This window comes from Telmatherina bonti, assembly GCF_933228915.1.
Source record: "Telmatherina bonti genome assembly, chromosome: 23".
Classification (NCBI taxonomy): Eukaryota; Metazoa; Chordata; class Actinopteri; order Atheriniformes; family Telmatherinidae; genus Telmatherina; species Telmatherina bonti.
This window is the reverse complement of record NC_136632.1, coordinates 22,360,909-22,375,401: the sequence shown is the minus strand read 5'-3', so window position 1 is coordinate 22,375,401 and position 14,493 is coordinate 22,360,909. Positions and strand designations below refer to the sequence as shown.

Sequence of the window (14,493 nt, the reverse complement as noted above, 5' to 3'; positions counted from 1 at the left end):
ATTAGATTTTTATTAAGCCTATCTATATTTTCCATTTGTTTAGAATCATATGAAAATAAGAATTGTTGCGCTTTCATTGCCTCAAAATGGGCATTTTTTGCAGTAACTGGGTATTTTCCATGTTCTATGATACTACAGGAGCCCTTAAGAGACAAAGTTCTTTTTTCTTTTTTTTTTTTTAGATCAGCCCTTTCACATTTCATCCTTGTTGCTTGTACTTGTGTAATTGTAAACAGGAGTTTGTGCACTTAGTGTTCATGACTTACTACATAGTGGACAAATAAGCAGCCTTCTGGTAGGATTTTACAACCCCAGCAAGGCTTGCCTTTCCCACAGCAGAATATGTTTATTGTAGGTTTAAAAAAAAAAGTCCAAAAAGGAGTTTCCTCATATTAAAGTCCGATGTTTTAGAAAGCAGCGAGGGGAAATAAAACAAGTATGGATCGACCACATTTCATATCTTCAACCACTTGCCATCTACCCTGCCAACAGCACGCAACTCGGCTATTTTACTTTTTTAAAATCAGATTTTAGCAGTTCTGTAACTTAAGTCCATCGTCACCATTTCATTTCCAAAGGTTTGGAATTTGAAGTGATCTAGTTGTATTCAAACACAAAAAACACCCGGAAAACAACAACCCAGCTACAAAGCAGTGTCATAATGTAAAAAGTGTACATATTCAGGACTACAGCTGGTCGTACTGAACAGGTTATTAATCTAAATAGACTGAATTTAATAGGACAGTTAAATAAGGCTGCACAGTCTTAGATTTTCACAAATGTCTGATATGCAGAAAAAGTCCAATTTTTGATTGTTATAAAACATATGAAGACATTTAATTACATATTTATTTAATCTAAAAATATTTTCACTACCATGGGAAATGTGCCAAAATTACACAAAAGTTCCTTCATATTTTTTAAACAAAGCTAGAAAAGTAATATTTTAAAAGGGTTTTAAAGATGTTTTCCCTGAGAAAAAAAAAAAACCTGCATGTGCGACCAATCTGACATTATCTGCCCAGCTCTTGCTGGGTGTTTTTCTAACCTAAATCAACCACAAAGCTGCCTATTCCACACTTTGCATCTAATTTTATAAAAGTAAAACTATCCTGCTTCATCTCATTTCCCAATTTTATGACATAATTCCTCATCAAAACTCATTTCTGATCAATATCTGTGCTATTTCAATAACGTAGTGTTAGCCAAACAATATTTTAAAATCAAAGAACTGAAATTTTTCTTTTATTGTAGCCTGGCGCAACTAAAGACTTGAAAAATGTGTGTGTGGTTTAAAACAAAGAGAAAATACTGAACATCCCTCTAACTGAGAGCAGTTAGGAGAAGGAGAACACACAGGAATGGATGTAACTACACCTTAATTAACAAGGCGGGACTGAAGTGACGAGACTTGACAGAATAAGACTTGAAGAGCACTTATATATATCTATACTGTATACACACATACACACCTGCATACTTCATTCCCTCACTCCCCTTTGGAATATGATACACAATAAACGACTTTCCTTAAAGCAACGTCCTTCCTAAAAGTCCCCCGAGTGCAAAGACGGATTTCATGTCAGTGTTTGTTATCCTCCCCTGCAGGCGATACACTCCTAAATGATCCCTCTCCACACAGACTTCAGCGGTTACTCTGATGTTTGCTTGTATACATGTATGATGATGTATGCAACAGATCCACCAATCCAAACCTTCACTGCACAAAAGGCAACTAAGGCAGTTTGTTCCTACGACTTTTACATGATGGGAGATATTTAGACCTTTAGTTGGAAATATGGATGCAACTGTTTAGAGCTCGGTGTGTGTGTGGGGAGATGGTGGGCGAGTAGGAGTTCAGGTCACCTGGGTTTACACCATCACCCAGCTCGGTCGCAGTGGTCCACCTGAATACTGCACGTGGACTGCTCCGACATCAGCTGGCTCCTCTTCCCCCTCCGAAGCCTCCTCTGTGTCCGTCTCGCTCCCCAGCAGCACCTGAGAGAGGAGATTTTCTCAGCTGTCAATATATTTGAAGTGTACGGTAACATCATTACAACTACAGATAAGTTTGCATTCTGGCTAAAAACGGAAAATGTGCTTATTTATTGACTTTCCAGCAGCAGGCATTTAAATCTCTAAGAGCAGATATTTGCAGGATTATAAACTTCCATTTAGGTTTGCAAAAGATGTGAGGACAACCTTGAAGCAGAATGTGATAACTAAAATACAAAAATTGAGTCTGAAAATCTCTCTGTCACCACTTCTTAAAGGCAGTTGGCCCCTACAGGGATCCTCGTGACCTTCAGAATAAATCACCAGATGAAAGATGTTAACGCACAAATCGAGTTTCCTGATATTTCTATTAATTCCTTTTCTGCTGGAAAAGCTCATGAAGCAAACGCTGGACGCCTGGCTGCACTTTGCAGAGGCTTTTGTTTAAAAAAAAAAAAAAAAAAAAAAAGGACAGCATATTCTTTTCTGGTTGTAGAAAGGTTTGCAATTTGCTTTTAAGAAAATTCAAACTTTTTTATTTTTAAAATAGAACTCAGAACTAGCAGTGTTTGTTTACAACTAACAAGAGTCGCCATGTTGTTGCAATGGATGGGTGGTGAGTTGATTCAACAAATAGACAAATAATTCTCAGATTTCTCATAATATTTTGCTACTGTGTAACCTGGGCAGCATTAACCCTCCAACATCACAAACTTTCGTCAAATCTATCTTCTTCTCAAGGTTGCAAAATTCTGCTTTTTAGCAGCTGACAGAAAAACCTGAACTTTTCATTGTGTTGAGAGAATTTTAAGAAATCATGCAACATCTAATGGCTATAATACTACTTAGAGCCCATTTTAAAGCTGATCTAGGTATTTGAGTGAGTATTAGTGGTGGTAAATAAAAGGCTCAAATTATTATGCATCCAATAAACTGATGTATCTGAGATGAATCACATTAAAGTGAACCCAAGAAATTCATCATAAAAGCCAAATACTTAACTTTAGTGTTCACAATTCTTAGACATTTAACAAAATCTAATTATTTGCACTGTAACCTTTGTTTCAGAAAAAGTACTAGTGACCACAAAAACAGCTTTGGTTTCCACCCCCAGAAAAGACCTCATCCAAATCAATGGCCTCTTATCTGCAGTCCTCCTCCACTCTACTCTGCTTTCCATAACATCAGAGCATGGAAATGAAGCCTAAATGTCACTTTTATTCCTGGGATGAAGGCTTGATTTATTGGCTGCCTGGCAGATGTCCACAAGAAAGAGAGAGAGGGAGGGGGGGGGGAGTAAACACTGTAATCTAATTGCTTGTGAGGGTCACGCAACCCGACAGTCATTCGCAGCAAATTCTGAGTTCAATCATTTCCTTGGAGATAAAACTAAATGACGCGGAGTATTGTGTGGAGGCAGCTGTTCCACAGACTTCTTCAATTACAAAAAGGCCTTTTATAAGACCGTCAACCACAATCAGACCAAAACACACAAAGTTTGGGAACCTAAGTGGTGTCTGCTGGAACCACCATGTCAGTAATTTTAATCTAACTCAGGACATTTGTAGCAAATCATCATCATTGTCATTATCATCATCATATTTCTCTCTATTACTGCATTGTTTACAGTAAAGTGAAAATCCATTTATTTTCACAAATGAGAGAATTTTCAAACAGATTGAGCACCTCTTAAACCACAGCAGGGTAGACCTGGCAAGAGAACAAAAACAGGAGATATTGTCCGCTGAAGAAAATAGAAATCATTAATCTCCCAACACAAGCAAATCAAGAAGGAGCAGAGGAACAGGCGGAGTCCTTGTTTCTTAAATTAAACCCATGTGATCGTCACTATGTCAAACTCTGCATGATGTGTGTGCACGGTGGGCTGAAATCATGAAAACAGGTGCAGCTGATACCAAGCATGGCCACATTGGAAATCCATCACCAAAGTGCAAACATGTTTCTATTTTCTCTAATTAGTGGGAACATTTTTCATTAATTAACCTTCTGTCCGTCTGTCTGTCTGGTGGCCAATAAAAATGATGAAGCGAATGAGTAAAACCTGCAGGTCCACTTCCCCTCCCTCTCTGCTGTGCCTAAGCACTCCCTCCAAAGCCCCTCCCACTAAGGTTGCAATATATGCATAACCTTGTAGCCATAGCAACTGTACAAGCAGCAGAGACTGAACCGGAACAGGAAGGGGAATATTTATTAAATGAAGGGAAATTAAATGTAGTCACTGTGCAGCTTAACTGGTTGAGCGGCTACGTCATTTACAGAGGCTCCCCGAAGTAGTCAACCCAAGTTTTAACCCCAGCCCAGGACCCTTTAGTCCCATTTCCAACAAGGGGTCAAGCTCGGGACAGGATGGTTTGGTAAAGCCTGATTTCTGTTGTTCTCTGAGAGCTGACCATAGCTTAAAGATGGATAGCATGGCTGGATGCATCAGCCAAGTAATATTGTGGTGCAATGTTCTCATTAAAAACAAAAAAATAAAACGACACCATAAGAAAGGACAAGAATGGTGGACGTCCAGCAGTTTGTATCCTTTGTTCATGAAACAACAAAAAAGTCCTCAGTGTATGTAATCCTGGTGGTTTCCCGCTTTGTTGTCATTAGCCAATAGATGATTCCTCCACCAATCATTTGATTCTAAGGCGTCCGATTTTACTCTTTAGGGTCAGATCAGTAAGACTGGTCCCAGATATTCTGGTACCAGTCTGGTTCCATTTCCAGTTTTTGTCTGTGAAAATACAAAAAGAAATACATCCCATCCTGAGCTGGAGCCTTAGTTGAAACAGGACGTTTGCTGCATTTCAACAGGAGGAGGCAAGACCATAAAACTACAGTGATCTGTCAGAGTTTATGGTTTTATCATATTTAACAAGATGAAATAGATGAATAATTAAATAACAAAAAGAATTAGTAGGTAAACATGCAGCGAGGAATAAAACATATTCACCAGTCATTTACTTCATTTATCCATGTGAGATCACCTTGTTTCTTGGCATCCAAACAACGCTTTTTATACATGTGTAAAGCTTCCAACAGAGGTGTGTGTATGGCAGGATGTCTGCAGGGCGGGCAGCAGATGCAGTGAATGAAATGCAACACATGTTTAAGCTGGGCAAGTTCTGTTGAAGCTGCAGACATTTTTATGCTCAACTAAAACACTGAACATTTGGAAAACACACAAAGTCCATCAATCGTTTGTTATTCTTACCCTTGACTCCTCGCCTGACTCCAGAGAGTCAGCTTTCTTTGATGAGCTGTCACAAGAGTCATCCAAGCTCTTCATCGTCTTGTATTTCCTCATCATCAGGCTGTCCACCACCCAGAACATGATGGACTGCAGGAGGAGCCAGAAGAACAAGATGAGTGTTTTTCACCAAAGAAAGCTCTTTCATCATAAAAGGTAAAACTTACGTTGACTATGAAGGGCACGATGAGCATGACCAGCGCCAGCTCCAGCTGAGGGTTAGCGATGTAGCTCAGCAACACCTCCTGCAGCTTTAACAGAAGATGACAACACATTCAGCCGACTGAAATCTGAGAAAGTCACTGGCAGTAACAGTATAACTAGAATTTATTTTTAAAAAAAATCTAAATAAAACTGTCACATTTTCATCCCCATGAACAGCCCGTGTTGCTATGGTAAGGCTGATTAGAACTCACAAACATGACCTATAGGTCATGCAAATAAACCGTTGCTCAAAAAAAATATACTAAAACTGCCTCAATGTTTTTATTAGAATCAAAAGTTAACTCATTTGACACCATTTAGCTTGTTTATTATTTCTGGAGCCTCGATGCTTTTGATCTCATGTGGATCTCAGAGAATTTCAAATGGCATACAGAGCAGAGCCGAAGCGTTTGAACTGACTAAAGTCAGGATCCAGTCTCAGGGTGGGGCAATCACACTGAATGAGTCACAGCCTTGAGTCGCTTTGAGATCGTGGCTGAAGGGATGAGAGCAAATTCCAGACCTGACAAAGCCAACTTTCTAAATAAAAGCAGGGTGCTCTGCTGTGTCTCTCAGCTGAAGGACGAAGTGAAAAAACAAAGGACTGAAGCTCACTGATAAAAGTAATTACTGCTGAAACATTATAGGACTGCAAAACTAATCAGTAAGTCCCACCCATTTTTATTATTTACTTGTTTAAAAATATATACGTCATTCTTCTTACTTTGGACCATCCAGGGACCAGCAGCACCAAGCTGATCACGCCTTTTTCTAACACCATGATGAGCAGGTATACGCCACACTGACCCAGCCATGCTGCTGCCTGGGGAGGGTCACCTGATGGAAAAACAATCACGTCATTTGTCATTCCTTAAAAAACTCTGCAGCTTTCTAACTAAATGAAGGCAAATTGTTTAGAAATTGATCCACAATTTGCAGATGTTTTTAAAGATTGCAATACAATACAACTACAGATACCTCTGAGAGACTCTACCTCTCTGAGGTGCTCTTTTTAAAACTGCGTTGCTGGCATGTTGGCAATGAACCTAAATAATTACAAAAGGTTCCTTTTCTTTTTTTTAAGTTTAGTTTTGCAGCTTTTTTTTTTTTTTTAGTTTCATTTTAATTGGACTTTTTTTTTTAGTTACAGAACAGTAAACAACGAAAACAAAAAAAGATTTAAATAAAAATAGGAAGAGTACCGTTGAAAAGTAAATACAAAAAGTAAAGACCATAGCACCATAAATTGTTATATAAAGTCCGATCTTATGGGTTTCACATATTCTGTCCATTTTGACCAGATGTTACAAAAAGAGTCTCTCTGGAATCTCAGGATGAGCGACAATTTTTCCATCATGTAAATTTCCTGTGTAATATTGATCCATTCTTCAATAGTTGGAGGGTTCGGTTTTAGACATTTTCTGGTTATGACTTTCTTACTTGGAGCAGGGAGAATCCACGGCTTCTTATCCCCGTTTCTCCAATCTGTTGCGTTTATATTAGCCAAGTATACATTTTCAAAGTTACAAACTATTTTACAGTACAGTCCCAGAGGATATGGTAGTGGTTTCCCCTGAACATCCACAGAGTCTCCAACATGTATCTCCACAACCCTGGTGCTTTTTTTGAGTAGGCGGGATAAACAACCTGATCATATTCTTCCAACAAAATTCCCGCCATGTGTTGGATCCAGTTGGATCCAGAACACCATTGTATTTTACAAATTCTTTCCCAACTTTCATTTGGAATCTGGACATTGCTTTCCCATCTCATCTTTATGTATTCAGTGTTGATTTGTCTAAATTTTTGGATGGCTTTGTATATCTTGGATATTAAGTTATTTTGTGATACTGATTTAATTAATGTTAGGGACGTATGTAAGAAACCCACTTCACTTTTCTCCCATGTTGTCTCTATAGTTTTGCAGCATTTTGTTCCTGAATCCCAAGATTTTATGTGTGGCAGCCATTAAATTGTTATTTTTCCAATAAAAAGTAAAAAGGTATCTCTTTCTATGCTCTACTGTGATTAAAATATTGCTTGCAACGATTTGAAAATCTCACACTGCACCCGACCCCTACGGCTCCTCCCGCAGATGGTGAGCCCACGGGAGGTGGGACCCATGTAACCCTTTCGGGCTGAGCCCGACCGGGCCCCATGGGCGAAGGCCCGGCCACCAGACGCTCGCTCTCGTACCCCACCTCCAGGCCTGGCTCCAGAGGGTGGTCCCGGTAACCCGCGTCCGGGCTAGGGAACATTCATGCCCAGGTTAGTCGTCATCGTAGAGGTCAGTTTTAGACATTTGTGCAGTGTGAGCTGGGCGGCAGCAAGGGGCGGGGACCCTGGCGGTCCGATCCCCGGCTGCAGAAGCTGGCTCTAGGGACGTGGAACGTCACCTCTCTGGTGAGGAAGGAGCCTGAGCTTGTGCGCGAGGTTGAGCGGTTCCGGCTAGATATAGTTGGACTCACCTCGATGCATGGCTTGGGCTCTGGAACCAGTACCCTCGAAAGGGGCTGGACTTTCTTCCACTCTGGAGTTGCTCATGGTGGGAGGCGCCGAGGAGGTGTGGGCATTCTCATCAGCCCCCAGCTTGGTGCCTGCACGTTGGGGTTTACCCCGGTGGATGAAAGGGTAGTTTCCCTCCGCCTCCGGGTGGGGGGACGGGTCCTGACTGTTGTCTGTGCTTATGCACGGAACAGCAGTTCAGAGTACCCACCCTTTCTGGAGTCCTTGGAGGGAGTGCTGGAGGGTGCTCCTTCTGGGGACTCCATTGTTCTGCTGGGGGACTTCAATGCTCACGTGGGCAATGACAGTGAGACCTGGAGGGGAGTGATTGGGAGGCATGGTCCCCCCCCTCTGAACCCAAATGGTGTTTTGTTATTGGACTTCTGTGCTCGTCATGGATTGTCCATAACGAACACCATGTTCCAACATAAGAGTGTCCATATGTACACCTGGCATCAGGATTCCCTGGGCCGCAGTTCGATGATCGATTTTGTAGTCGTATCGTCGGACCTGTGGCCACATGCCTTGGACACTCAGGTGAAGAGGGGGGCGGAGCTGTCAACTGATCACCACCTGGTGGTGAGTTGGCTCAGGTGGTGGGGGAGGAGGCCCGTCAGATCTGGCAGACCCAAACGTGTTGTGAGGGTCTGCTGGGAACTTCTGGCTGAGTCCCCCGTCAGAGCGAGCTTCAACTCCCACCTTCAGCAGAGCTTCAACCATGTCCCGAGTGAGGCGGGGGACATTGAGTCCGAATGGGCTGTGTTCCGTGCCTCTATTGCTGAGGCGGCCGGCCGGAGCTGTGGCTGTAAGGTCGTTGGTGCCTGTCGTGGCGGTAATCCCAGGACTCGTTGGTGGACACCAACAGTGAGGGATGCCGTCAAGCTGAAGAAGGAGTCCTATCGGGCCTTCTTGGCCTGTGGGACTCTGGAGGCAGCTGATGGTTACCGGCGGGCTAAGCGGCATGCGGCTTCGACTGTTGCAGAGGCAAAAACTCGGGCATGGGAGGAGTTCGGCGAGGCCATGGAGAAAGACTTCCGGACGGCTTCGAGGAGATTCTGGTCCACCATCCGGCGGCTCAGGAGGGGGAAGCAGTGCTCCATCAATACTGTGTACAGTGGAGGTGGGGAGCTGCTGACCTCAACTCGGGACATAGTGGGTCGGTGGAAGGAATACTTCGAAGACCTCCTCAATCCTACCAACACGTCTTCCGATGAGGAAGCAGAGCTGGCAGACTCAGGGGTGGACTCTCCTATCTCTGGGGCTGAAGTCGCTGAGGTGGTCAAAAAGCTCCTTGGCGGCAGGTCCCGGGGGTGGATGAGATCCGCCCGGAGTTCCTTAAGGCTCTGGATGCTGTGGGGCTGTCCTGGCTGACACGCCTCTGCAGCATTGTGTGGACATCAGGGGCAGTACCGCTGGATTGGCAGACTGGGCTGTTCCAGGCACGTCCCTCTGGGAGGAGACCCCGGGGAAGACCCAGGACACGCTGGAGGGATTATATCTCTCGGCTGGCCTGGGAACGCCTCGGGATCCCCCCCATAGAGTTGGCAAATGTGGCTGGGGAGAGGGAAGTCTGGGCTTAGGCTTAGGCTGCTGCCCCCGCGACCCGACCCCGGATAAGCGGCAGAAGATGGATGGATGGATGGATGGATTTGAAAATCTCTCTATATTGCTTTTATTTATAATTTTAGACAGAATTCTACTGTAACAAACCAACATTTTATATTTTACCTAAAGTTTGATTACTCATGCCATAATTACGGAAGTACAGTATGAAAAAGACAGTGTGCTGTCTGAGAGCTTTATGCAGAGTATATAAAGTTTCTTCCTCGCCTCTTTCCAACAGGTTTTCTGTCACAGGTGTCTTGCCACAACAAAAGAAGACAAGTCTGTCATTAAGGCAGGAAGTAGGAAGCTAAATTAACAGCTAGACGTAGATGAATAGGGACAGGGAGGGGAAAAAAAGCAAACCAACATATGATCATCGCTTCAGATTAGACCTAGATGCAGAAAGTTCACATTATTCTAATGACGACTCAACACATTTATGTGGCAATTAAAGGGTTACCTTACAGTAGACGTAACCAGCCCCACAGCTTGGTTCAATACAAAAAAAAAAATTCCAATACGTGATGGAGGTACGTAATGCAAAACACAACTGCAAAGGAACTGAACTGTATTAATTGACTTGGAATTAATATGAGGCCACAGAGGATATTTTCCAGACGCCACTGCAGCTGGAAATGCTGGCTACATTCCCTGTCCATTATGGAACTACAACGCCCTCTTGTGGTAGACACAAGAACTACACTTTCGACCTTTGTTCCAACTACAACTCCACATCATCATGTCATGTTTTTTTTTTTTGTTGTTTTTTTAAAAAATCTTTTTAACTATAAATAGACTCACCATATTCACCAAATACAAGCAGGGTCCATTGCTTGTACTCCACCAGCCTGGACACCAACTTCACAGCCAGCCAGATGACCAACATCCCCAGTGTGGCATCCAGCAGGAAATTCATCAAATACCTTTGGTCAAACAAAAAGACATCATTAAAACATTGATTTTGAATGCCTTTCATTCTTTAATGAAAAATTTAAAAAAAACCTCACAGAGAGCATGGGTCTTCTTTGGTGAGTGTTGATAGGAAGACATTGGCAAAGTGGATAAACAAAGCACCAATGGCCTGTTTGGACGTGTCAAAAAACCTGACAATGACAGGAGGCAATCAGTAAATACTTTTGATTTATTTTTTATCCTATTGTGTTGTTTATCTTGAAAAAAAGGTCTTTCTATGCACTATAGTTCAAGAAATCAGAACAGATTAATTGCTTTCTGATACTAACATAGATTTAGTTGAAAGTGCAGGAGAGGGTAGACAGAAGCTCGTTTTCTCACCAGATCCTCCATGGTCGTCGGATCCCTGCAGGCTCCCGGAACCTCTTCACTGCAAACAAAAGGAAAGTAGAACCAATTCATCTTTGACAGAGTTTTAAAAGGACAAAACAATCACATGAAACAGCTTCTTTGACCTCCAAAAGCAATCTAATTTTTCTACAGAGCATCAGGGGACAGAGCTCAAACGCAACACAGACTTATCATCCTGGTTTCATTCTGCCAAAATACTTCACTTCTCCCTGCCAGATTCAACATGAACAGGCCCCACAATCTCACCATCTTGCAAGGTCAGGTAATGTGAAAACAGGAAGACGTAACAAACAACTTTCCCTCCAACTTTTATTAGACTGGTTTTTAATGGTGCATTCAATTTGAACAAGTTTCATTGTCTTGATATATTTATGTTAAATAGATGCCATTATAAATGCAAAACTATTCAAAGTCATCAGCTGAAAACTTGGATTGCTTTTATAATCTAAATTTGTCCAAATCAAAGCCTGAATTGTGAAAGATTAAGAAAAGAGCAATAAGTGGTGGAAGGAGAGAAGTTCTGACACGGATCAGAACAAATGTCCCAACAGCTGCTTTGAAAGTTACCCAACATGCTTCTCAGGATCACCAAAATAAACTATTTATCTTTAACCTTTAGCTTCTACAAGTGCTGTTTCAACAGTTCCTAACTTTTAAATCACCAAAGTTTTATTCTACATAATCATTCCTCATTGCAGGATGGGAAATGTAAACCAACTCTTGAATTTAGCAGCCTGTAGAACCTCTTAACCTCAGTCAGAGGTTTCCTGGAGCTGATTTTAGGATTTGAAAACTAAAGAAGACTTTTTTTCCCCCAACAAAAACATCCATGGCCCACAGAATGATGGAGGCTCATCTCTGTTCATGTCACAGCATTGTCAGGAATGTGGCTTCGTCATTCCAAACAGGAATTTTTCTTCTGTTTTCTGTTTTTAAAAAACCCTTTTAGTTGCTGCTTTACAAATGCATATTGATGAAGTTCTTAACTACTAAACCTATACTGACGAGCTAACTTTTTTTTTTTTAAAGTTGAAATATCTTTTAATACTCTGCCTTTCTCAGCCCATAAAAACTTATTTCCTTTGTATTCCTGTGATTTTTCTCCACCAGCGCTAATTAAATATTCATTTATCTAACAGACCAGAATGTTGGGATTATTTGTTGTGTATCAGTTAAATATTTATTCATTAGTAAATTTAAAGACACAATGACCCATATCTTGTCAAATTCTGCCTTATTTATAGAAAACTGAGCTTAGGTTAGCTTCCTAAACTAGTTGGTCATCCTCTTCTTACATCCTCTACAGTTCAGATGCAATAAACTTCTGCTTTAAGACAGATTGACACATTAAAATAGCCTGAAATAGAAAAGTAGTCATGGACCATGAGTCTCCCTCCTCCGTGCTTCCCAATTGGTCGTAAGGTTTTAATGCTGTAGGTTCAACTGAACTTTGCCAAAAAGGCATCCTGGTAAAAATATAAGTGGTTTTCATACTGAAACCTCTCAATACTTGTGTCCATTTTAAAAGCTTTTTGAGCCTTTAAATAGTGCATCATCTATGGTCTTATAAAGTTTAATAGAATAGAAATATGGTTCATATCCACCTAAATTTAATTAATCAGGTATGTTTGTCCAGAACGGTGACTTGGATGAAGATCTGAAAACATTTTTGCAAGATATAAAAGAAATTCTGGTATTTCAAACTTTTTTCTTGCAGCATCATAAAGATCCATCATTTTTCCAGATTATGTATTACAAACTAAAAAGGAAAGTCAGTGAAGAAAGTCACTAAAGTAGCTTTGAGGGACATAAATAAGAGGCGATGAATAGTGACTTGACATACCGCCACTGCGATCATACTCAAAGAGCTCTTAATGCTCTGCTGCATGTACATAATGCAGAGTAAATATTAGCAGATGGAGGTTAGAGCTCATTGATCTCACCCCCTCCTCTTCAAGCCTGTCATTGTTTTTCACATCTTATCATCTCTAAGATTTGTCTACAAAGTCTTAAACTGCTTGATTAGATGATGAAATCATCAACACTGCATTGAGCTTTTAATTTACACACAAATTACTGTTGACACGTGTGTCTGTGTCAACACAGATTTGAGGAATAAATGAAAGTATCCAAGACATCATTAAACAGATGATTTGTGAAAACTAATGAGTTCCTATGAATAAAGTTGCTGCAGTTTTTAGAGCATAATTGTTCTGTTTTTTAGCTGCAGAAATAGAAAACACTGCCAGTGGCACCAAAACTGGTAAGATGCTCAACATTCTCCAAGTCAGCTGCCACAAAATCACAAGTTTTCCAGTCGTCAATGGGTATTGTTTGGGCTGAATGAATCCACACCATGGTTCACTCCAAGGATTGGGTTTAGCTCTTAAACTGAAAACATTGTGAAAAATAACTACAATTCGTGAAAATAACATAAACACAAGCCTGATCCCAACTATTCTCCTTCCCATCAGTGATAGCTTATATAATTTTTGGAACAGTGGTCATGAAGCTATCAAAAAGGCCCCGGACATCTAAACTCTGCAAAATGGTGGGAATAAAAGGAACAAATGGGATTAGACTTGATTTAATCTAATATAAGGCATAAATTATGTTAATAAGAAACACCAAACATATAGTTACCACCAGCAACCATATAAAGCTATATTAATATTAAAATCATTCAAACATAACTTTCTGGACAACACACACATTTCTGAGCCTAATATGCCACTTTTGGCACTGCTAAATTTAGGAAATAAAAAAAAAGACTGGACTTGGCCCTAATGTTCATGAGGAGGGCCTTACTTAGGGGCCCAAAGTTTAGCACGCAGGCCAGTCTATAGTTATGTGAGGACACGTCATATGGTCCCATATCTGCAGAAATAACCAAATATTTTTTTCTATCTGCGTTTAGAGACTAACAGACTGACTGTAGTTTGGCTTTTTATGGTCAATGCAGCAAATATATTATGAATGAAAAATATATTTTATAAATACTTAACATATGCTGCTACTGCTGCGCAATCTGTGTTGACTAGAAGCCGAAAAGCTGCATTTTCTATGCGAAAACAAAAGCCAAGAAAACGCCACGTGGACTCGTTTTATAAGAGTTTTGCGGACTTTGTGCTGGATAAATTAAACATAGAAGAGATTTTCTGAAGAGCGATGACAGAAGCCATACTCACACATCAGCGTGCTGAAGGCGACGATGGCCAGGAGTCCCTGGATCAGCACGCCGAACCTGTCGGTCAGAGCTCCGTTGTCGCAGCCGTGCGGACTCGCCTTGTTGATGTCAGACATGTTGGTCACTTCATTGTCCAAGAGTCGTTTCACCAAGAAGACCCCGCCGTACCCGTACATGTCCATTTCCATGTTGACACGACAAAAACACCACAGACAAAAGGAGCCTTTCCACAGTGGAGGGGAGGAAAACAAGGGGCTTCGCTTTTCTGTTCGCGGAATTATCAAAGATTTTCCCCCCAGGTATCGATTTAAGGCAAAGTTTTCCCTTCCTGTTTCCAGTGGCTACATCTCGTGATACCAAAGAAAACAAAACAATCGATTATCTGACTCAACATCCATTCTCATAATAAAGAAAA

At 41.2% G+C, this 14,493-nt stretch overlaps 1 protein-coding gene across 1 annotated transcript; it reads right to left on the bottom strand.

Moving 5' to 3' along the window:
- Positions 1 to 986: 986 nt before the first annotated feature.
- On the bottom strand, positions 987 to 14,260 carry tmem110l (transmembrane protein 110, like; the record flags this gene model as incomplete). Its single annotated transcript, XM_079262806.1, has 8 exons — positions 987 to 1,998; positions 5,219 to 5,344; positions 5,422 to 5,505; positions 6,183 to 6,295; positions 10,370 to 10,491; positions 10,576 to 10,671; positions 10,862 to 10,910; positions 14,080 to 14,260. The coding sequence occupies 8 exons, from the start codon at positions 14,258 to 14,260 to the stop codon at positions 1,873 to 1,875; spliced, it is 897 nt and encodes a 298-aa protein (XP_079118932.1). The 3' UTR covers positions 987 to 1,872.
- Between the last annotated feature and the right edge of the window lie 233 nt (positions 14,261 to 14,493).